We start from the raw sequence: 25,938 nt of genomic DNA, 5'->3' as shown, positions 1-25,938 counted from the left end.
TTAGAGGTCGGTGTAGTTAGTGTGTATGTATGTAGGGGGTGTAGTTAGTGTGTATGTATGTGGGGGGTAGAGGTCGGTGTAGTTAGTGTGTATGTATGTGGGGGATTAGAGGTCGGTGTAGTTAGTGTGTATGTATGTAGGGGGTGTAGAGGTCGGTGTAGTTAGTGTGTATGTATGTGGGGGGTAGAGGTCGGTGTAGTTAGTGTGTATGTATGTGGGGGGGTAGAGGTCGGTGTAGTTAGTGTGTATGTATGTGGGGGATTAGAGGTCGGTGTAGTGTGTATGTATGTGGGGGGTAGAGGTCGGTGTACTTAGTGTGTATGTATGTGGGGGGGTAGAGGTCGGTGTAGTTAGTGTGTATGTATGTGGGGGATTAGAGGTCGGTGTAGTTAGTGTGTATGTATGTGGGGGGGGGGTAGAGGTCGGTGTAGTTAGTGTGTATGTATGTGGGGGGTAGAGGTCGGTGTAGTTAGTGTGTATGTATGTGGGGGATTAGAGGTCGGTGTAGTTAGTGTGTATGTATGTGGGGGGGGGGTAGAGGTCGGTGTAGTTAGTGTGTATGTATGTGGGGGGTGTAGAGGTCGGTGTAGTTAGTGTGTATGTATGTGGGGGGTGTAGAGGTCGGTGTAGTTAGTGTGTATGTATGTGGGGGGGTGTAGAGGTCGGTGTAGTTAGTGTGTATGTATGTATGTATGTATGTGGGGGGGGGTAGAGGTCGGTGTAGTTAGTGTGTATGTATGTGGGGGGGTAGAGGTCGGTGTAGTTAGTGTGTATGTATGTGGGGGGGGGGTAGAGGTCGGTGTAGTTAGTGTGTATGTATGTGGGGAGTAGAGGTCGGTGTAGTTAGTGTGTATGTATGTGGGGAGTAGAGGTCAGTGTAGTTAGTGTGTATGTATGTGGGTGGGGTAGAGGTCGGTGTAGTTAGTGTGTATGTATGTGGGGGGTAGAGGTCGGTGTAGTTAGTGTGTATGTATGTATGTGGGGGGTAGAGGTCGGTGTAGTTAGTGTGTATGTATGTATGTGGGGGGGTAGAGGTCGGTGTAGTTAGTGTGTATGTATGTGGGGGGGTAGAGGTCGGTGTAGTTAGTGTGTATGTATGTATGTGGGGGGTAGAGGTCGGTGTAGTTAGTGTGTATGTATGTGGGGGGGTAGAGGTCGGTGTAGTTAGTGTGTATGTATGTGGGGGGGGGGGGGTAGAGGTCGGTGTAGTTAGTGTGTATGTATGTGGGGGGGTAGAGGTCGGTGTAGTTAGTGTGTATGTATGTGGGGGGGGGGGTAGAGGTCGGTGTAGTTAGTGTGTATGTATGTGGGGGGTGTAGAGGTCGGTGTAGTTAGTGTGTATGTATGTGGGGGGGTGTAGAGGTCGGTGTAGTTAGTGTGTATGTATGTATGTGGGGAGTAGAGATCGGTGTAGTTAGTGTGTATGTATGTATGTGGGGGGGGGTAGAGGTCGGTGTAGTTAGTGTGTATGTATGTGGGGGATTAGAGGTCGGTGTAGTTAGTGTGTATGTATGTAGGGGGTGTAGTTAGTGTGTATGTATGTGGGGGGTAGAGGTCGGTGTAGTTAGTGTGTATGTATGTGGGGGATTAGAGGTCGGTGTAGTTAGTGTGTATGTATGTAGGGGGTGTAGAGGTCGGTGTAGTTAGTGTGTATGTATGTGGGGGGTAGAGGTCGGTGTAGTTAGTGTGTATGTATGTGGGGGGGTAGAGGTCGGTGTAGTTAGTGTGTATGTATGTGGGGGATTAGAGGTCGGTGTAGTGTGTATGTATGTGGGGGGTAGAGGTCGGTGTACTTAGTGTGTATGTATGTGGGGGGGTAGAGGTCGGTGTAGTTAGTGTGTATGTATGTGGGGGATTAGAGGTCGGTGTAGTTAGTGTGTATGTATGTGGGGGGGGGGTAGAGGTCGGTGTAGTTAGTGTGTATGTATGTGGGGGGGTAGAGGTCGGTGTAGTTAGTGTGTATGTATGTGGGGGATTAGAGGTCGGTGTAGTTAGTGTGTATGTATGTGGGGGGGGGGTAGAGGTCGGTGTAGTTAGTGTGTATGTATGTGGGGGGTGTAGAGGTCGGTGTAGTTAGTGTGTATGTATGTGGGGGGGTGTAGAGGTCGGTGTAGTTAGTGTGTATGTATGTGGGGGGTGTAGAGGTCGGTGTAGTTAGTGTGTATGTATGTATGTATGTATGTGGGGGGGGGGGTAGAGGTCGGTGTAGTTAGAGTGTGTATGTATGTGGGGGGGTAGAGGTCGGTGTAGTTAGTGTGTATGTATGTGGGGGGGGGTAGAGGTCAGTGTAGTTAGTGTGTATGTATGTGGGGAGTAGAGGTCGGTGTAGTTAGTGTGTATGTATGTGGGGAGTAGAGGTCAGTGTAGTTAGTGTGTATGTATGTGGGTGGGGTAGAGGTCGGTGTAGTTAGTGTGTATGTATGTGGGGGGTAGAGGTCGGTGTAGTTAGTGTGTATGTATGTATGTGGGGGGTAGAGGTCGGTGTAGTTAGTGTGTATGTATGTATGTGGGGGGTAGAGGTCGGTGTAGTTAGTGTGTATGTATGTGGGGGGTAGAGGTCGGTGTAGTTAGTGTGTATGTATGTATGTGGGGGGTAGAGGTCGGTGTAGTTAGTGTGTATGTATGTGGGGGGGTAGAGGTCGGTGTAGTTAGTGTGTATGTATGTGGGGGGGGGGGGTAGAGGTCGGTGTAGTTAGTGTGTATGTATGTGGGGGGGTAGAGGTCGGTGTAGTTAGTGTGTATGTATGTGGGGGGGGGGTAGAGGTCGGTGTAGTTAGTGTGTATGTATGTGGGGGGGGGGTAGAGGTTGGTGTAGATAGTGTGTATGTATGTGGGGGGGTAGAGGTCGGTGTAGTTAGTGTGTATGTATGTGGGGGGGTAGAGGTCGGTGTAGTTAGTATGTATGTATGTGGGGGGGGGTAGAGGTCGGTGTAGTTAGTGTGTATGTATGTGGGTGGGGTAGAGGTCGGTGTAGTTAGTGTGTATGTATGTGGGGGGGTAGAGGTCGGTGTAGTTAGTATGTATGTATGTGGGGGGGGTAGAGGTCGGTGTAGTTAGTGTGTATGTATGTATGTGGGGGGGGGGTAGAGGTCGGTGTAGTTAGTGTGTATGTATGTGGGTGGGGTAGAGGTCGGTGTAGTTAATGTGTATGTGGGGGGGGTAGAGGTCGGTGTAGTTAGTGTGTATGTATGTGGGGGGGGGTAGAGGTCGGTGTAGTTAGTGTGTATGTATGTGGGTGGGGTAGAGGTCGGTGTAGTTAGTGTGTATGTATGTGGGGGGGTAGAGGTCGGTGTAGTTAGTGTGTATGTATGTGGGGGGTAGAGGTCGGTGTAGTTAGTGTGTATGTATGTGGGGGGGGTAGAGGTCGGTGTAGTTAGTGTGTATGTATGTGGGGGGGGGGGTAGAGGTCGGTGTAGTTAGTGTGTATGTATGTGGGGGGGGGGTAGAGGTCGGTGTAGTTAGTGTGTATGTATGTGGGGGGGGGGGGGTGGGGGAGGACAGGAGAGGCCGGTGCAGTGAGAGGCCGGTAAGGGACAGGAGAGGCCGGTGCAGTGAGAGGCCGGTGAGGACAGGAGAGGCGGTGGAGGACAGGAGAGGCCGGTGCAGTGAGAGGCCGGTGAGGACAGGAGAGGCCGGTGCAGTGAGAGGCCCGTGAGGACAGGAGAGGCCCGTGAGGACAGGAGAGGCCGGTGGAGGACAGGAGAGGCCGGTGGAGGACAGGAGAGGCCGGTGGAGGACAGGAGAGGCCCGTGGAGGACAGGAGAGGCCCGTGGAGGACAGGAGAGGCCCGTGGAGGACAGGAGAGGCCCGTGGAGGACAGGAGAGGCCCGTGGAGGACAGGAGAGGCTCGTGGAGGACAGGAGAGGCCCGTGGAGGACAGGAGAGGCCCGTGGAGGACAGGAGAGGCCGGTGCAGTGAGAGGCCGGTGAGGACAGGAGAGGCCTGTGAGGACAGGAGAGGCCGGTGGAGGACAGGAGAGGCCGGTGGAGGACAGGAGAGGCCGGTGGAGGACAGGAGAGGCCCGTGAGGACAGGAGAGGCCCGTGAGGACAGGAGAGGCCCGTGAGGGACAGGAGAGGCCGGTTGAGGACAGGAGAGGCCGGTGCAGTGAGCGGCCGGTGCAGTGAGAGTCCCGTGAGGACAGGAGAGGCCGGTGGAGGACAGGAGAGGCCGGTGGAGGACAGGAGAGGCCGGTGCAGTGAGAGGCCCGTGAGGACAGGAGAGGCCGGTGGAGGACAGGAGAGGCCGGTGGAGGACAGGAGAGGCCGGTGCAGTGAGAGGCCGGTGAGGACAGGAGAGGCCGGTGAGGACAGGAGAGGCCGGTGAGGACAGGAGAGGCCGGTGAGGACAGGAGAGGCCGGTGAGGACAGGAGAGGCCGGTGAGGACAGGAGAGGCCGGTGGAGGACAGGAGAGGCCGGTGGAGGACAGGAGAGGCCGGTGCGGACAGGAGAGGCCGGTGAGGACAGGAGAGGCCGGTGAGGACAGGAGAGGCCGGTGGAGGACAGGAGAGGCCGGTGGAGGACAGGAGAGGCCGGTGAGGACAGGAGAGGCCGGTGGAGGACAGGAGAGGCCGGTGAGGACAGGAGAGGCCGGTGAGGACAGGAGAGGCCGGTGGAGGACAGGAGAGGCCGGTGCAGTGAGAGGCCGGTGAGGACAGGAGAGGCCGGTGAGGACAGGAGAGGCCGGTGAGGACAGGAGAGGCCGGGGAGGACAGGAGAGGCCGGGGAGGACAGGAGAGGCCGGGGAGGACAGGAGAGGCCGGGGAGGAGGATGAACACCTGGCGGCGCAGGGATTACAGAGGAGATTTTCCAGACTCCCCCCGCGCCCCCTCCCCCGGTCCGGAGGAAATGAAGATGTGTTACAGCTGCCGCCGCGTCTGGGATGAAGCTCCTGTTCAGGATGGACGGCCAGAGGGGAGAGCGCCAGGACGGGAGGGCGTTTATATGGAAAGACTGATGGCCGCCCCATAACAAAGTGCTCCGCGGGCAACAACCGGACCCCAAGAGCCCCCGATATATAACAATAAGGACCGGACCCTGAGGGAGCCCCCCATATATAACAATAAGGACCGGACCCTGAGGGAGCCCCCCATATATAACAATAAGGACCGGACCCCGAGAGAACCTCCGATATATAACAATAAGGACCGGACCCCGAGGGAGCCCCCGATATATAACAATAAGGACCGGACCCCGAGAGAGCCCCCGATATATAACAATAAGGACCGGACCCCGAGAGAGCCCCCGATATATAACAATAAGGACCGGACCCCGAGAGCCCCCGATATATAACAATAAGGACCGGACCCTGAGGGAGCCCCCGATATATAACAATAAGGACCGGACCCCGAGAGAACCCCCGATATATAACAACAAGGACCGGACCCCGAGAGCCCCCGATATATAACAATAAGGACCGGACCCTGAGAGCCCCCGATATATAACAATAAGGACCGGACCCTGAGAGAGCCCCCGATATATAACAATAAGGACCGGACCCCGAGAGAGCCCCCGATATATAACAATAAGGGACCGAACGGGACCCCGAGAGCCCCCGATATATAACAATAAGGACCGGACCCTGAGGGAGCCCCCGATATATAACAATAAGGACCGGACCCTGAGGGAACCCCCCATATATAACAACAAGGACCGGACCCCGAGAGCCCCCGATATATAACAATAAGGACCGGACCCTGAGAGCCCCCGATATATAACAATAAGGACCGGACCCCGAGAGCCCCCGATATATAACAATAAGGACCGGACCCTGAGAGAGCCCCCGATATATAACAATAAGGACCGGACCCTGAGAGAGCCCCCGATATATAACAATAAGGACCGGACCCTGAGAGCCCCCGATATATATCAATAAGGACCGGACCCCGAGAGCCCCCGATATATAACAATAAGGACCGGACCCTGAGGGAGCCCCCGATATATAACAATAAGGACCGGACCCTGAGGGAGCCCCCGATATATATCAATAAGGACCGGACCCCGAGAGCCCCCGATATATAACAATAAGGACCGGACCCGAGAGCCCCCGATATATAACAATAAGGACCGGACCTGAGAGAACCCCCGATATATAACAATAAGGACTGGACCCTGAGGGAGCCCCCGATATATAACAATAAGGACCGGACCCTGAGGGAGCCCCCGATATATAACAATAAGGACCGGACCCTGAGGGAGCCCCCGATATATAACAATAAGGACCGGACCCTGAGGGAGCCCCCGATATATAACAATAAGGACCGGACCCTGAGGGAGCCCCCGATATATAACAATAAGGACCGGACCCCGAGAGCCCCCGATATATAACAATAAGGACCGGACCCCGAGAGCCCCCGATATATAACAATAAGGACCGGACCCTGAGAGAACCCCCGATATATAACAATAAGGACCGGACCCCGAGAGAGCCCCCGATATATATCAATAAGGACCGGACCCTGAGAGAACCCCCGATTATATATCAATAAGGACCGGACCCCGAGAGAACCCCCGATATATAACAATAAGGACTGGACCCTGAGGGAGCCCCCGATATATAACAATAAGGACCGGACCCCGAGGGAGCCCCCCATATATAACAATAAGGACCGGACCCCGAGGGAGCCCCCCATATATAACAATAAGGACCGGACCCTGAGAGCCCCCGATATATAACAATAAGGACCGGACCCTGAGAGAGCCCCCGATATATAACAATAAGGACCGGACCCCGAGAGCCCCCGATATATAACAATAAGGACCGGACCCTGAGAGCCCCCGATATATAACAATAAGGACCGGACCCCGAGAGCCCCCGATATATAACAATAAGGACCGGACCCCGAGAGCCCCCGATATATAACAATAAGGACCGGACCCTGAGAGAGCCCCCGATATATAACAATAAGGACTGGACCCTGAGGGAGCCCCCGATATATAACAATAAGGACCGGACCCTGAGGGAGCCCCCGATATATAACAATAAGGACCGGACCCCGAGAGCCCCCGATATATAACAATAAGGACCGGACCCTGAGAGAACCCCCGATATATAACAATAAGGACCGGACCCCGAGAGCCCCCGATATATAACAATAAGGACTGGACCCTGAGGGAGCCCCCGATATATAACAATAAGGACCGGACCCTGAGGGAGCCCCCGATATATAACAATAAGGACCGGACCCTGAGGGAGCCCCCGATATATAACAATAAGGACCGGACCCCGAGAGCCCCCGATATATAACAATAAGGACCGGACCCCGAGAGCCCCCGATATATAACAATAAGGACCGGACCCTGAGAGAACCTCCAATATATAACAATAAGGACCGGACCCTGAGGGAGCCCCCGATATATAACAATAAGGACCGGACCCCGAGAGAACCCCCGATATATAACAATAAGGACCGGACCCCGAGAGCCCCCGATATATAACAATAAGGACCGGACCCCGAGAGAGCCCCCGATATATAACAATAAGGACCGGACCCCGAGAGCCCCCGATATATAACAATAAGGACCGGACCCTGAGGGAGCCCCCGATATATAACAATAAGGACCGGACCCTGAGGGAGCCCCCGATATATAACAATAAGGACCGGACCCTGAGAGAGCCCCCGATATATAACAATAAGGACTGGACCCTGAGGGAGCCCCCGATATATAACAATAAGGACCGGACCCTGAGGGAGCCCCCGATATATAACAATAAGGACCGGACCCCGAGAGCCCCCGATATATAACAATAAGGACCGGACCCCGAGAGCCCCCGATATATAACAATAAGGACCGGACCCTGAGAGAGCCCCCGATATATAACAATAAGGACCGGACCCCGAGAGCCCCCGATATATAACAATAAGGACCGGACCCTGAGAGAGCCCCCGATATATAACAATAAGGACCGGACCCTGAGAGAGCCCCCGATATATAACAATAAGGACCGGACCCTGAGAGAACCCCCGATATATAACAATAAGGACCGGACCCCGAGAGAACCCCCGATATATAACAATAAGGACCGGACCCTGAGAGAACCCGATATATATCAATAAGGACAGGACCCCGAGAGAGCCCCCGATATATAATAATAAGGACCGGACCCTGAGAGAACAACAGATATATACAGTGGTCCCTCAACATACGATGGTAATTCGTTCCAAATGACCCATCGTTTGTCGAATCCATTGTATGTTGAGGGATCCGTGCAATGTAAAGTATAGGAAGCTGTACTCACCTGTCCCCGCCGCTCCGGACCAGGTCCTCACCGCTCCCGATGCTGTTCCAGGGGCTCCCGATGCTGTCCCCGGGGGGCTCCCGATGCTGCCCCCGGGGGCTCCCGATGCTGTTCCAGGGGCTCCCGATGCTGTTCCAGGGGCTCCCGATGCTGTTCCAGGGGCTCCCGATGCTGTTCCAGGGGCTCCCGATGCTGCCCCCGGGGGGCTCCCGATGCTGCCCCCGGGGGGCTCCCGATGCTGTCCCGCTGCTCCGGGTCCACTTCGGGATCCTCCGGCTTCTTCCGCATCTTCTGCACGGTCCGGGCCTCGCCTTCCGGTGACGTTATTACGGTGCTGCGCCGGCGCGGCGTGCGTAGTGACGTAATAACGATGCCGGAAAGAGAGGCCCGGACCCTGGAGAAGATGCGCAAGAGACCGGAGGATCCCGAAGTGGACCCGGAGCAGCGGGAATAGGTAAGTGAACCTGCTGGGGCACATTACACTGCTATCCGACAGCAGCTTAAGCATTTTGCGCAGTTAATGCGATGGCCCCGACATATAAAAGCATCGTATGTCGATTTTATCATATGTCGGGGCCATCGTAGGTCGGGGGGTTACTGTAATAATAAGGACCGGACTCCGAGAGCCCCCAATATATATCAATAAGGACCGGACCCTGAGAGAGCCCCCAATATATATCAATAAGGACCGGACCCTGAGAGAACCCCCGATATATATCAATAAGGACCGGACCCCGAGAGAACCCCCGATATATAACAATAAGGACCGGACCCCGAGAGAACCCCCGATATATAACAATAAGGACCGGACCCTGAGAGAACCCCCGATATATAACAATAAGGACCGGACCCTGAGAGCCCCCGATATATAACAATAAGGACCGGACCCCGAGAGCCCCCGATATATAACAATAAGGACCGGACCCTGAGAGAACCCGATATATATCAATAAGGACAGGACCCCGAGAGAGCCCCCGATATATAATAATAAGGACCGGACCCCGAGAGCCCCCGATATATAACAATAAGGACCGGACCCCGAGAGCCCCCGATATATAACAATAAGGACCGGACCCTGAGAGAACCCCCGATATATATCAATAAGGACCGGACCCCGAGAGCCACCGATATATAACAATTAGGACCGGACCCCGAGAGAACCCCCGATATATAACAATAAGGACCGGACCCCGAGAGAACCCCCGATATATAACAATAAGGACCGGACCCCGAGAGAACCTCCGATATATAACAATAAGGACCGGACCCTGAGAGCCCCCGATATATAACAATAAGGACCGGACCCCGAGAGCCCCCGATATATAACAATAAGGACCGGACCCCGAGAGAACCCCCGATATATAACAATAAGGACCGGACCCCGAGAGCCCCCGATATATAACAATAAGGACCGGACCCCGAGAGAGCCCCCGATATATAACAATAAGGACCGGACCCTGAGAGAGCCCCCGATATATAACAATAAGGACCGGACCCCGAGAGAACCCCCGATATATAACAATAAGGACCGGACCCCGAGAGCCCCCGATATATAACAATAAGGACCGGACCCCGAGAGCCCCCGATATATAACAATAAGGACCGGACCCCGAGAGCCCCCGATATATAACAATAAGGACCGGACCCCGAGAGAGCCCCCGATATATAACAATAAGGACCGGACCCTGAGAGAGCCCCCGATATATAACAATAAGGACCGGACCCCGAGAGAACCCCCGATATATAACAATAAGGACCGGACCCCGAGAGCCCCCGATATATATCAATAAGGACAGGACCCCGAGAGAACCCCCGATATATAACAATAAGGACCGGACCCCGAGAGAACCCCCGATATATAATAATAAGGACCGGACCCTGAGAGAACAACAGATATATACAGTGGTCCCTCAACATACGATGGTAATTCGTTCCAAATGACCCATCGTTTGTCGAATCCATCATATGTTGAGGGATCCGTGCAATGTAAAGTATAGGAAGCTGTACTCACCTGTCCCCGCCGCTCCGGACCAGGTCCTCACCGCTCCCGATGCTGTTCCAGGGGCTCCCGATGCTGTCCCCGGGGGGCTCCCGATGCTGCCCCCGGGGGCTCCCGATGCTGTTCCAGGGGCTCCCGATGCTGTTCCAGGGGCTCCCGATGCTGTTCCAGGGGCTCCCGATGCTGTTCCAGGGGCTCCCGATGCTGCCCCCGGGGGGCTCCCGATGCTGCCCCCGGGGGGCTCCCGATGCTGCCCCCGGGGGGCTCCCGATGCTGTCCCGCTGCTCCGGGTCCACTTCGGGATCCTCCGGCTTCTTCCGCATCTTCTGCACGGTCCGGGCCTCGCCTTCCGGTGACGTTATTACGGTGCTGCGCCGGCGCGGCGTGCGTAGTGACGTAATAACGACGCCGGAAAGAGAGGCCCGGACCCTGGAGAAGATGCGCAAGAGACCGGAGGATCCCGAAGTGGACCCGGAGCAGCGGGAATAGGTAAGTGAACCTGCTGGGGCACATTACACTGCTATCCGACAGCAGCTTAAGCATTTTGCGCAGTTAATGCGATGGCCCCGACATATAAAAGCATCGTATGTCGATTTTATCATATGTCGGGGCCATCGTAGGTCGGGGGGTTACTGTAATAATAAGGACCGGACTCCGAGAGCCCCCAATATATATCAATAAGGACCGGACCCTGAGAGAGCCCCCAATATATATCAATAAGGACCGGACCCTGAGAGAACCCCCGATATATATCAATAAGGACCGGACCCCGAGAGAACCCCCGATATATATCAATAAGGACCGGACCCCGAGAGAGCCCCCGATATATAACAATAAGGACCGGACCCTGAGAGCCCCGATATATAACAATAAGGACCGGACCCCGAGAGAACCCCCGATATATAACAATAAGGACCGGACCCCGAGAGAACCCCCGATATATAACAATAAGGACCGGACCCTGAGAGAACCCCCGATATATAACAATAAGGACCGGACCCTGAGAGCCCCCGATATATAACAATAAGGACCGGACCCCGAGAGCCCCCGATATATAACAATAAGGACCGGACCCTGAGAGAACCCGATATATATCAATAAGGACAGGACCCCGAGAGCCCCCGATATATATCAATAAGGACCGGACCCCGAGAGCCACCGATATATAACAATTAGGACCGGACCCCGAGAGAACCCCCGATATATAACAATAAGGACCGGACCCCGAGAGAACCCCCGATATATAACAATAAGGACCGGACCCCGAGAGAACCTCCGATATATAACAATAAGGACCGGACCCTGAGAGCCCCCGATATATAACAATAAGGACCGGACCCCGAGAGCCCCCGATATATAACAATAAGGACCGGACCCCGAGAGAACCCCCGATATATAACAATAAGGACCGGACCCCGAGAGCCCCCGATATATAACAATAAGGACCGGACCCCGAGAGAGCCCCCGATATATAACAATAAGGACCGGACCCTGAGAGAGCCCCCGATATATAACAATAAGGACCGGACCCCGAGAGAACCCCCGATATATAACAATAAGGACCGGACCCCGAGAGCCCCCGATATATAACAATAAGGACCGGACCCCGAGAGCCCCCGATATATAACAATAAGGACCGGACCCCGAGAGCCCCCGATATATAACAATAAGGACCGGACCCCGAGAGAGCCCCCGATATATAACAATAAGGACCGGACCCTGAGAGAGCCCCCGATATATAACAATAAGGACCGGACCCCGAGAGAACCCCCGATATATAACAATAAGGACCGGACCCCGAGAGCCCCCGATATATATCAATAAGGACAGGACCCCGAGAGAACCCCCGATATATAACAATAAGGACCGGACCCCGAGAGAACCCCCGATATATAATAATAAGGACCGGACCCTGAGAGAACAACAGATATATACAGTGGTCCCTCAACATACGATGGTAATTCGTTCCAAATGACCCATCGTTTGTCGAATCCATCATATGTTGAGGGATCCGTGCAATGTAAAGTATAGGAAGCTGTACTCACCTGTCCCCGCCGCTCCGGACCAGGTCCTCACCGCTCCCGATGCTGTTCCAGGGGCTCCCGATGCTGTCCCCGGGGGGCTCCCGATGCTGCCCCCGGGGGCTCCCGATGCTGTTCCAGGGGCTCCCGATGCTGCCCCCGGGGGGCTCCCGATGCTGTTCCAGGGGCTCCCGATGCTGCCCCCGGGGGGCTCCCGATGCTGTCCCGCTGCTCCGGGTCCACTTCGGGATCCTCCGGCTTCTTCCGCATCTTCTGCACGGTCCGGGCCTCGCTTTCCGGTGACGTTATTACGGTGCTGCGCCGGCGCGGCGTGCGTAGTGACGTAATAACGACGCCGGAAAGAGTTGCCCGGACCCTGGAGAAGATGCGCAAGAGACCGGAGGATCCCGAAGTGGACCCGGAGCAGCGGGAATAGGTAAGTGAACCTGTCAGGGATGCTTAAACTGCTATCCGACAGCCGCTTAAGCATTTTGCGCAGTTAATGCGATGGCCCCGACATATAAAAGCATCGTATGTCGATTTTATCATATGTCGGGGCCATCGTAGGTCGGGGGGTTACTGTAATAATAAGGACAGGACTCCGAGAGCCCCCAATATATATCAATAAGGACCGGACCCTGAGAGAACCCCCGATATATATCAATAAGGACCGGACCCCGAGAGAACCCCCGATATATAACAATAAGGACCGGACCCCGAGAGCCCCCGATATATAACAATAAGGACCGGACCCCGAGAGAACCTCCGATATATATCAATAAGGACCGGACCCCGAGAGAACCCCCGATATATAACAATAAGGACCGGACCCTGAGAGAACCCCCGATATATAACAATAAGGACCGGACCCCGAGAGAACCCCCGATATATAACAATAAGGACCGGACCCCGAGAGAACCCCCGATATATAACAATAAGGACCGGACCCCGAGAGAACCTCCGATATATAACAATAAGGACCGGACCCCGAGAGAACCCCCGATATATAACAATAAGGACCGGACCCTGAGGGAGCCCCCGATATATAACAATAAGGACCGGACCCCGAGAGAACCTCCGATATATAACAATAAGGACCGGACCCCGAGAGAACCCCCGATATATAACAATAAGGACCGGACCCCGAGAGCCCCCGATATATAACAATAAGGACCGGACCCCGAGAGCCCCCGATATATAACAATAAGGACCGGACCCCGAGAGAACCCCCGATATATATCAATAAGGACCGGACCCTGAGAGAACCCCCGATATATATCAATAAGGACCGGACCCCGAGAGAACCCCCGATATATAACAATAAGGACCGGACCCTGAGAGAACCCCCGATATATAACAATAAGGACCGGACCCCGAGAGAACCTCCGATATATAACAATAAGGACCGGACCCCGAGAGAACCTCCGATATATAACAATAAGGACCGGACCCCGAGAGAACCTCCGATATATAACAATAAGGACCGGACCCCGAGAGAACCTCCGATATATAACAATAAGGACCGGACCCCGAGAGAACCTCCGATATATAACAATAAGGACCGGACCCAGAGAGAGCCCCCCATATATAACAATAAGGACCGGACCCCGAGAGAACCTCCGATATATAATAATAAGGACTGGACCCTGAGAGAGCCCCCGATATATAACAATAAGGACCGGACCCTGAGGGAGCCCCCGATATATAACAATAAGGACCGGACCCCGAGAGAGCCCCCGATATATAACAATAAGGACCGGACCCCGAGAGAGCCCCCGATATATAACAATAAGGACCGGACCCTGAGGGAGCCCCCGATATATAACAATAAGGACCGGACCCTGAGAGAGCCCCCGATATATAACAATAAGGATCGGACCCCAAGAGAACCCCCGATATATAACAATAAGGACCGGACCCTGAGAGAACCCCCGATATATATCAATAAGGACCGGACCCTGAGAGAACCCCCGATATATATCAATAAGGACCGGACCCTGAGAGAACCCCCGATATATAACAATAAGGACCGGACCCTGAGAGAGCCTCCGATATATAACAATAAGGACCGGACCCCGAGAGCCCCCGATATATAACAATAAGGACCGGACCCCGAGAGCCCCCGATATATAACAATAAGGACCGGACCCCGAGAGCCCCCGATATATAACAATAAGGACCGGACCCCGAGAGAACCCCCGATATATATCAATAAGGACCGGACCCCGAGAGAACCCCCGATATATATCAATAAGGACCGGACCCCGAGAGAACCCCCGATATATAACAATAAGGACCGGACCCTGAGAGAACCCCCGATATATAACAATAAGGACCGGACCCCGAGAGAACCTCCGATATATAACAATAAGGACCGGACCCTGAGAGAACCCCCGATATATAACAATAAGGACCGGACCCCGAGAGCCCCCGATATATAACAATAAGGACCGGACCCTGAGAGAACCCCCGATATATAACAATAAGGACCGGACCCCGAGAGAACCTCCGATATATAACAATAAGGACCGGACCCCGAGAGAACCTCCGATATATAACAATAAGGACCGGACCCCGAGAGAACCTCCGATATATAACAATAAGGACCGGACCCAGAGAGAGCCCCCCATATATAACAATAAGGACCGGACCCCGAGAGAACCTCCGATATATAATAATAAGGACTGGACCCTGAGAGAGCCCCCGATATATAACAATAAGGACCGGACCCTGAGGGAGCCCCCGATATATAACAATAAGGACCGGACCCCGAGAGAGCCCCCGATATATAACAATAAGGACCGGACCCTGAGGGAGCCCCCGATATATAACAATAAGGACCGGACCCTGAGGGAGCCCCCGATATATAACAATAAGGACCGGACCCCGAGAGAGCCCCCGATATATAACAATAAGGACCGGACCCTGAGAGAGCCCCCGATATATAACAATAAGGACCGGACCCTGAGGGAGCCCCCGATATATAACAATAAGGATCGGACCCCGAGAGAACCCCCGATATATAACAATAAGGACCGGACCCCGAGAGAACCCCCGATATATAACAATAAGGACCGGACCCTGAGAGAACCCCCGATATATATCAATAAGGACCGGACCCCGAGAGAACCCCCGATATATATCAATAAGGACCGGACCCTGAGAGAACCCCCGATATATAACAATAAGGACCGGACCCTGAGAGAACCCCCGATATCTAACAATAAGGACCGGACCCTGAGAGAACCCCCGATATATAACAATAAGGACCGGACCCCGAGAGAACCCCCGATATATATCAATAAGGACCGGACCCTGAGAGAACCCCCGATATATAACAATAAGGATCGGACCCCGAGAGAACCTCCGATATATAACAATAAGGACCGGACCCTGAGAGAACAACCAATATGTAATAATAAGGACCGGACTCAACACTAGGACTACTCCCCCCATGATACACCTCCTGTACTTACAGCCACAGGCAGGAGGGTGGCCACCCTGGAGGAGGCGGAGCTCAGCAGAGACGTCTTACTTTCCTTGTAGGGAACATCACCAGTCATCTTCCCCAGAAGAATCTCCAGCACCTGAGATGTGAGCGGAGGATCTGAGGAGAGCGCCCTCCACAGGGTACACGTCTCACTGCAAGATGGGAGGAGAGAGGGGTGAGGGCCAAGAGCGAACAGAGGGGCGTGGGGCCAAGAGCGGGAGGAGAGGGAGGGGCGTGGGGCCAAGAGCGGGAGGAGAGGGAGGGGCGTGGGGCCAAGAGCGGGAGGAGAGAGAGGGGCGTGGGGCCAAGAGCGGGAGGAGAGAGAGGGGCGTGGGGCCAAGAGCGGGAGGAGAGAGAGGGGCGTGGGGCCAAGAGCGGGAGGAGAGAGAGGGGCGTGGGGCCAAGAGCGGGAGGAGAGAGAGGGGCGTGGGGCCAAGAGCGGGAGGAGAGAGAGGGGCGTGGGGCCAAGAGCGGGAGGAGAGAGAGGGGCGTGGGGCCAAGAGCGGGAGGAGAGAGAGGGGCGTGGGGCCAAGAGCGGGAGGAGAGAGAGGGGCGTGGGGCCAAGAGCGGGAGGAGAGAGAGGGGCGTGGGGCCAAGAGCGGGAGGAGAGAGAGGGGCGTGGGGCCAAGAGCGGGAGGAGAGAGAGGGGCGTGGGGCCAAGAGCGGGAGGAGAGAGAGGGGCGTGGGGCCAAGAGCGGGAGGAGAGAGAGGGGCGTGGGGCCAAGAGCGGGAGGAGAGAGAGGGGCGTGGGGCCAAGAGCGGGAGGAGAGGGAGGGGCGTGGGGCCAAGAGCGGGAGGAGAGGGAGGGGCGTGGGGCCAAGAGCGGGAGGAGAGGGAGGGGCGTGGGGCCAAGAGCGGGAGGAGAGGGAGGGGCGTGGGGCCAAGAGCGGGAGGAGAGGGAGGGGCGTGGGGCCAAGAGCGGGAGAAGAGGGAGGGGCGTGGGGCCAAGAGCGGGAGGAGAGGGAGGGGCGTGGGGCCAAGAGCGGGAGGAGAGGGAGGGGCGTGGGGCCAAGAGCGGGAGGAGAGGGAGGGGCGTGGGGCCAAGAGCGGGAGGAGAGAGAGGGGCGTGGGGCCAAGAGCGGGAGGAGAGAGAGGGGCGTGGGGCCAAGAGCGGGAGGAGAGAGAGGGGCGTGGGGCCAAGAGCGGGAGGAGAGGGAGGGGCGTGGGGCCAAGAGCGGGAGGAGAGAGAGGGGCGTGGGGCCAAGAGCGGGAGGAGAGGGAGGGGCGTGGGGCCAAGAGCGGGAGGAGAGGGAGGGGCGTGGGGCCAAGAGCGGGAGGAGAGGGAGGGGCGTGGGGCCAAGAGCGGGAGGAGAGGGAGGGGCGTGGGGCCAAGAGCGGGAGGAGAGGGAGGGGCGTGGGGCCAAGAGCGGGAGGAGAGGGAGGGGCGTGGGGCCAAGAGCGGGAGGAGAGGGAGGGGCGTGGGGCCAAGAGCGGGAGGAGAGGGAGGGGCGTGGGGCCAAGAGCGGGAGGAGAGGGAGGGGCGTGGGGCCAAGAGCGGGAGGAGAGGGAGGGGCGTGGGGCCAAGAGCGGGAGGAGAGGGAGGGGCGTGGGGCCAAGAGCGGGAGGAGAGGGAGGGGCGTGGGGCCAAGAGCGGGAGGAGAGGGAGGGGCGTGGGGCCAAGAGCGGGAGGAGAGGGAGGGGCGTGGGGCCAAGAGCGGGAGGAGAGGGAGGGGCGTGGGGCCAAGAGCGGGAGGAGAGGGAGGGGCGTGGGGCCAAGAGCGGGAGGAGAGGGAGGGGCGTGGGGCCAAGAGCGGGAGGAGAGAGAGGGGCGTGGGCAAGAGCGAGTGGAGGGGCGTAGGCAGGATTGAACGGAGGGGCAGGGGTCAGGCAGTATAGGATGGCAGGGGGAGGGGTCAGGCAGTATAGGAAGGCAGGGGGAGGGGTCAGGCAGTATAGGAGGGCAGGGGGAGGGGTCAGGCAGTATAGGAGGGCAGGGGGAGGGGTCAGGCAGTATAGGAGAGCAGGGGAGGGGTCAGGCAGTATAGGAGAGCAGGGGGAGGAGTCAGGCAGTATAGGAGAGCAGGGGGAGGGCTCAGGCAGTATAGGAGAGCAGGGGGAGGGCTCAGGCAGTATAGGAGAGCAGGGGGAGGGCTCAGGCAGTATAGGAGAGCAGGGGGAGGGCTCAGGCAGTATAGGAGAGCAGGGGGAGGGCTCAGGCAGTATAGGAGAGCAGGGGGAGGGCTCAGGCAGTATAGGAGAGCAGGGGGAGGGCTCAGGCAGTATAGGAGAGCAGGGGGAGGGCTCAGGCAGTATAGGAGAGCAGGGGGAGGGCTCAGGCAGTATAGGAGAGCAGGGGTCAGGCAGTATAGGAGGGAGGGGTCAGGCAGTATAGGAGAGCAGGGGAGGGGTCAGGCAGTATAGGAGAGCAGGGGGAGGAGTCAGGCAGTATAGGAGAGCAGGGGGAGGGCTCAGGCAGTATAGGAGAGCAGGGGGAGGGCTCAGGCAGTATAGGAGAGCAGGGGGAGGGCTCAGGCAGTATAGGAGAGCAGGGGGAGGGCTCAGGCAGTATAGGAGAGCAGGGGGAGGGCTCAGGCAGTATAGGAGAGCAGGGGGAGGGCTCAGGCAGTATAGGAGAGCAGGGGGAGGGCTCAGGCAGTATAGGAGAGCAGGGGGAGGGCTCAGGCAGTATAGGAGAGCAGGGGGAGGGCTCAGGCAGTATAGGAGAGCAGGGGTCAGGCAGTATAGGAGGGAGGGGTCAGGCAGTATAGGAGAGCAGGAGAAGGGGTCAGGTAGTATAGGACAGCAGGGGAAGGGGTCAGGTAGTATAGGAGAGCAGGGGGAGGGGTCAGGCAGTATAGGAGGGAGGGGAGGGTTCAGGCAGTACAGGAGGGCAGGTTAAGGGAGTTGTGGTCTGTCTGGAGGGGGTGAGGAGGTATATTGCGGGAGGGGTATTAGGTTATTGGTGTAGCCCCAGAGGGGGCCATTACCTGTCATACGGTACGGGGCTGGTCAGCAGGCTGGATACCACGGCCTTGACATGTTGTGTGGCCAGTATATAGAGGGTCTGTACGGCGGCCTTCCTGGGGCGTGGGGCCAAGAGCGGGAGGAGAGGGAGGGGCGTGGGGCAAAGAGTGGGAGGAGAGGGAGGGGCGTGGGGCCAAGAGCGGGAGGAGAGGTAGGGGCGTGGGCAAGAGCGAGTGGAGGGGCGTAGGCAGGATTGAACGGAGGGGCAGGGGTCAGGCAGTATAGGAGGGCAGGGGGAGGGGTCAGGCAGTATAGGAGGGCAGGGGGAGGGGTCAGGCAGTATAGGAGGGCAGGGGGAGGGATCAGGCAGTATAGGAGGGCAGGGGGAGGGGTCAGGCAGTATAGGAGAGTAGGGGAGGGGTCAGGCAGTATAGGAGAGCAGGGGGAGGGGTCAGGCAGTATAGGAGGGAGGGGAGGGGTCAGGCAGTACAAGAGGGCAGGTTAAGGGAGTTGTGGTCTGTCTGGAGGGGGTGAGGCGGTATATTGCGGGAGGGGTATTAGGTTATTGGTGTAGCCCCAGAGGGGGCCATTACCTGTCATACGGTACGGGGCTGGTCAGCAGGCTGGATACCACGGCCTTGACATGTTGTGTGGCCAGTATATAGAGGGTCTGTACGGCGGCCTTCCTGACATGTTCCTCCGGGGTCTCCTCCAGCTGCTGCTGAACACGTAGGATGATCTCCGGGACCTGGGAGGAGCAGATAAAGTGTCACCTCCCATTTGACCGGCCCACGGGTCCATCTCAGGGTCCATCACACCCACCTTGGACAGTAAGATGGTGCCCCGGTCCTTTAGCAGAGAATTGATCATCACGGTGGCCGCTCTGGAGCAGTTACTATCAGGATCCGAGAGACCCTCGAAGGTGACGAAGATAAGAGTGATGAGCTGCTCCGGGGGCAGACGTCTCCCAATAATCTGAGGAGACAAAACAGACACATAAGGGGGCGCTACACCCCAGAGTCACATCACACCCCGCCCACAGGAGGGGTGCTACACCCCAGAGTCACATCACACCCCGCCCACAGGGAGCGCTACACCCCAGAGTCCCATCACACCCCGCCCACAGGAGGCACTAAACCCAGAGTCACATAACACCCCGGCCATAGGGGACGCTACACCTCAGATTCACATCACACTCCGCCCATAGGGGACGCCACACCTCAGATTCACATCACACTCCGCCCATAGGGGACGCTACACCCCAGAGTCAAATCAGACCCATCCACAGGGGACGCTAAACCCCAGAGTCCCATCACACCCCGCCCACAGGGGGCGATACACCCCAGGGTCACATCAGGCCCCGCCCACAGGGGACACTGCACCCCAGAGTCACAACACTCCGCCCACAGGGGAACACTACACCCCAGAGTCACATCAGACCCTACCCACAGGGGACGCTACACCCCAGAGTCACATCAGACCCCGCCCACAGGGGAACGCTACACCCCAGAGTCACATCACACTCCGCCCACAGGGGACGTTACACCCCAGAGTCACATCAGACCCCGCCCACAGGGGAACGCTACACCCCAGAGTCACATCAGACCCCGCCCACAGGGGAACGCTACACCCCAGAGTCACATCAGACCCCGCCCACAGGGGAACGCTACACCCCAGAGTCACATCACACTCCGCCCAAAAGGGACGCTACATCCCAGAGTCACATCAGACCCCGCCCACAGGGAACGCTACACCCCAGAGTCACATCAGACCCCGCCCACAGGGGAACGCTACATCCCAGAGTCACATCAGACCCCGCCCACAGGGGACGCTACACCTCAGTAACATCAGACCCCGCCCACAGGGGACGCTACACCCCAGAGTCACATCAGACCCCGCCCACAGGAAAACGCTACACCCCAGAGTCACATCACACTCCACCCACAGGGGAATGCTACACCCCAGAGTCACATCACACTCCGCCCACAGGGGAACGCTACACCCCAGAGTCACATCAGACCCCGCCCACAGGAGGGGCGCTATACCTCAGAGTAACATCACACCTCACCCACAGGAGACACTAAAAACAGAGTGACATCACACCCCGCCCATAGGGGACGATACACCCCAGAGTCACATCACACCCCGCCCATAGGGGACGATACACCCCCGAGTCACATAACACCCCACCAACAGGAGGGAAGCTAAAACCAGAGTCACATAAGACCCCGCCCACAGGGGGCGATACACCCCAGGGTCACATCACACCCCGCCCACAGGAGGGGCGCTACACCCCAGAGTAACATCAAACCCCGCCCACAGGGGACACTAAACCCAGAGTCACATCAGACCCCGCCCACAGGGAGCGCTACACCCCAGCATCACATCAGACCCCGCCCACAGGGGGCGCTACACCCCAGAGTCCCAACACACCCCGCCCACAGGGGGCGATACACCCCAGGGTCACACCACGCCCACAGGGGAACGCTACACCCCAGAGTCACATCAGACACCGCCCACAGGGGAATGCTACACCCCAGAGTCACATAACACCCCGCCCACAGGGGAACGCTACACCCCAGAGTTACATCAGACCTCGCCCACAGGGGAACGTTACACCCGAGTCACATGACACTCCGCCAACAGGGGAACGCTACACCCCAGAGTCACATCAGACCCCACCCACAGGGGACGCTACACCCCAGAGTCACATCAGACCCCACTCACAGGGGATCGCTACACCCCAGAGTCACATAACACTCCGCCCACAGGGGAACGCTACACCCCAGAGTCACAGACCCCGCCCATAGGGGAACGCTACACCCCGGAGTCAAATCACACCCCGCCCACAGGGGACGCTACACCCCAGAGTCACATCAGACCCCGCCCACAGGGGAATGCTACACCCCAGAGTCACATCAGACCCCGCCCACAGGGGAATGCTACACCCCAGAGTCACATCAGACCCCGCCCACAGGGAACGCTACACCCCAGAGTCACATCAGACCCCGCCCACAGGCGAATGCTACACCCCAGAGTCACATAACACTCCGCCCACAGGGGAACGCTACACCCCAGAGTCACATCAGACCCCACCCACAGGGGACGCTACACCCCAGAGTCACATCAGACCCCACTCACAGGGGATCGCTACACCCCAGAGTCACATAACACTCCGCCCACAGGGGAACGCTACACCCCAGAGTCACAGACCCCGCCCATAGGGGAACGCTACACCCCAGAGTCAAATCACACCCCGCCCACAGGGGACGCTACACCCCAGAGTCACATCAGACCCCGCCCACAGGGGAACGCTAAACCCCAGAGTCACATCACACTCCGCCCACAGGGGACGCTACACCCCAGAGTCACATCAGACCCCGCCCACAGGGGAACGCTAAACCCCAGAGTCACATCACACTCCGCCCACAGGGGACGCTACACCCCAGAGTCACATCACACTCCGCCCACAGGGGACGCTACACCCCAGAGTCACATCAGACCCCGCCCTTAGGGGAACGCTATACCCCAGTCACATCAGACCCCGCCCACAGGGGAACGCTACACCCCAGAGTCACATCAGACCCCGCCCACAGGGGACGCTAAACCCCAGAGTCACATCAGACCCCGCCCATAGGGGACGCTACACCCTAGAGTCACATCACACTCCGCCCATAAGGGACGCTACACCCCAGAGTAACATCAGACCCCGCCCACAGGGGACGCTACACCCTAGAGTCACATCAGACCCCGCCCACAGCGGACGCTACACCCCAGAGTCACATTAGACCCCAGCCACAGGGGACGCTACACCCCAGTCACATCAGACCCCGCCCATAGGGGACGCTACACCCCAGCCACATCAGACTCCGCCCACAGGGGACGCTACACCGCAGTCACATCAGACCCCGCCCACAGCGGACGCTATACCCCAGTCACATCAGACCCCGCCCATAGGGGAACGCTATACCCCAGTCACATCAGACCCCGCCCACAGGGGAACGCTACACCCCAGAGTCACATCAGACCCCGCCCACAGGGGAACGTTAAACCCCAGAGTCACATCACACTCCGCCCACAGGGGACGCTACACCCCAGAGTCACATCAGTCCCCGCCCATAGGGGAACACTATACCCCAGTCACATCAGACCCCGCCCATAGGGGAACGCTATACCCCAGTCACATCAGACCCCGCCCACAGGGGACGCTACACCCCAGAGTCACATCAGACCCCGCCCACAGGGGACGCTACACCCCAGAGTCACATCAGACCCCGCCCACAGGGGACGCTACACCCCAGAGTCACATCAGACCCCGCCCACAGGGGACGCTGCCTCTACATACACCCCCCCTTCCCTTCGCAGTGATCTCTGACTTCCCCCACGGTGACCAGGGTTCGGGCAGCAGATTCTCACCATGGCGATGTCATAGCACGTGTGGAACAAGATGTTGGCGTCGGGGTTGAGGAGGCCGCCCCTCAGGGTCTGCAGCTTCTCCACCTGCTCATCTTTGTGATCCGGAGCAAAACCTGGAAAACAGGAAAAGGAGAAATACAAGATGGTGGATGAGAGCGGAGACACCCCCCCGGATCACCACCAGCAGGGGGCGGCCACACCCCATAATACAGAAGACACCCCCACATCAGCAGGGGGCGGCCACACCCCATAATACAGAAGCCACACCCCATAATACAGCAGGAGACACCCCCACCCCCGGATCACCACCAGCAGGGGGCGGCCACACCCCATAATACAGAAGACACCCCCACATAACCACCAGCAGGGGGCGGCCACACCCCATAATACAGAAGACACCCCCGGATCACCACCAGCAGGGGGCGGCCACACCCCATAATACAGAAGACACCCCCGGATCACCACCAGCAGGGGGCGGCCACACCCCATAATACAGAAGACACCCCCACATCAGCAGGGGGCGGCCACACCCCATAATACAGAAGCCACACCCCATAATACAGCAGGAGACACCCCCCACCCCCGGATCACCACCAGCAGGGGGCGGCCACACCCCATAATACAGAAGACACCCCCGGATCACCACCAGCAGGGGGCGGCCACACCCGATAATACAGAAGACACCCCCGGATCACCACCAGCAGGGGGCGGCCACACCCCATAATACAGCAGAAGACACCCCCAACCCCACATCACCACCAGCAGGGGGCGGCCACACCCCATAATACAGCAGAAGACACCCCCACATCACCACCAGCAGGGGGTGGCCACACCCATAATACAGGAGGAGACACCCCCAACCCCACATCACCACCAGCAGGGGGCGGCCACACCCCATAATACAGCAGGAGAAACCCCCACATCACCACCAGCAGGGGGCGGCCACACCCCATAATACAGCAGGAGACACCCCCACATCACCACCAGTAGGGGGCGGCCACACCCCATAATACAGCAGGAGACACCCCCACATCACCACCAGTAGGGGGCGGCCACACCCCATAATACAGCAGGAGACACCCCCACCCCCGGATCACCACCAGCAGGGGGCGGCCACACCCCATAATACAGCAGGAGACACCCCCACCCCCGGATCACCACCAGCAGGGGGTGGCCACACCCCATAATACAGCAGGAGACACCCCCACCCCCGGATCACCACCAGCAGGGGGCGGCCACACCCCACAATACAGCAGGAGACACCCCCACCCCCGGATCACCACCAGCAGGGGGCGGCCACACCCCATAATACAGCAGGAGACACCCCCACCCCCGGATCACCACCAGCAGGGGGCGGCGACACCCCCATAACACAGGAGGAGACACCCCCACATCACCACCAGCAGGGGGCGGCCACACCCCATAATACAGGAGGAGACACCCCCACATCACCACCAGCAGGGGGCGGCCACACCCATAATACAGCAGGAGACACCCCCACCCCCGGATCACCACCAGCAGGGGGCGGTGACACCCCCATAATACAGGAGGAGACACCCCCACCCCCACATCACCACCAGCAGGGGGCGGCCACACCCCATAATACAGGAGGAGACACCCCCAACCCCACATCACCACCAGCAGGGGGCGGCCACACCCCATAATACAGCAGGAGACACCCCCACATCACCACCAGCAGGGGGCGGCCGCACAGCAGGTCGGTGTGATGGATCATGCGGGGCCCCTTACCTTCGTATCTCAGCTGGATGTAGAGCAGGTAGTAGATGCAGTCCAGGGTGTGTTGCCGTACAAGGGCCACAGAGTCCGAGCAGCGAGGGCCAAGTCGGCCGATCAGGAGCCCCAGGTTATGGAAAGATACCACACACTGCCAGCAAGAGAGGAGGAGACATCAGCTCAGGAGGACTACAACCCCCAGCATCTACGAGAGACCTCACCAGAAACAGTGCAATCCTCTCCGCCCAATAGTACCCTGTGCTGTACACTCCTCTCCTGTATACTCTGTACTGATGTGGACCCCGCTCCTCCACTATATAACTCTCACCCTGTGACCTCCACATGATCAGTACACTCCTCTCCTGAAATACTCTGTACTGCTGTGGACCCTGCTCCTCCACTATATAACTCTCATCCTGTGACCTCCACATGATCAGTACACCCCTCTCCTGAAATACTCTGTACTGCTGTGGACCCTGCTCCTCCACTATATAACTCTCATCCTGTGACCTCCACATGATCAGTACACCCCTCTCCTGAAATACTCTGTACTGCTGTGGACCCTGCTCCTCCACTATATAACTCTCACCCTGTGACCTCCACATGATCAGCACACTCCTCTCCTGTATACTCTGTACTGCTGTGGACCCTGCTCCTCCACTATATAATTCTCACCGTGACCTCCCCATGATCAGTACACTCCTCTCCTGAAATACTCTGTACTGCTGTGGACCCTGCTCCTCCACTATATAACTCTCACCCTGTGACCTCCACATGATCAGCACACTCCTCTCCTGTATACTCTGTCCTGCTGTGGACCCTGCTCCTCCACTATATAACTCTCACCCTGTGACCTCCACATGATCAGTACACTCCTCTCCTGAAATACTCTGTACTGCTGTGGACCCTGCTCCTCCACTATATAACTCTCACCCTGTGACCTCCACATGATCAGTACACTCCTCTCCTGAAATACTCTGTACTGCTGTGGACCCTGCTCCTCCACTATATAACTCTCACCCTGTGACCTCCACATGATCAGTACACTCCTCTCCTGAAATACTCTGTACTGCTGTGGACCCTGCTCCTCCACTATATAACTCTCACCCTGTGACCTCCACATGATCAGTACACT

At 57.4% G+C, this 25,938-nt stretch overlaps 1 protein-coding gene across 1 annotated transcript in view; it reads right to left on the bottom strand.

The window, feature by feature from the left end:
• Positions 1–19,210: 19,210 nt before the first annotated feature.
• Positions 19,211–25,938, bottom strand: part of LOC130305946 (maestro heat-like repeat-containing protein family member 1) — a gene marked incomplete at its 5' end in the record, with an annotated part of 78,651 nt that continues 71,923 nt past the window's right edge. The window contains 4 exon segments of the mRNA XM_056552050.1: positions 19,211–19,401; positions 19,476–19,628; positions 23,070–23,182; positions 24,819–24,954. Coding sequence (XP_056408025.1) covers positions 19,243–19,401; positions 19,476–19,628; positions 23,070–23,182; positions 24,819–24,954 — 561 coding nt within the window.

Source organism: Hyla sarda, unplaced genomic scaffold (genome assembly GCF_029499605.1).
Source record: "Hyla sarda isolate aHylSar1 unplaced genomic scaffold, aHylSar1.hap1 scaffold_1346, whole genome shotgun sequence".
NCBI classification, from domain to species: Eukaryota; Metazoa; Chordata; class Amphibia; order Anura; family Hylidae; genus Hyla; species Hyla sarda.
Note: the sequence above shows the minus strand (reverse complement) of the source record. Positions and strands in the feature narration are given on the sequence as shown.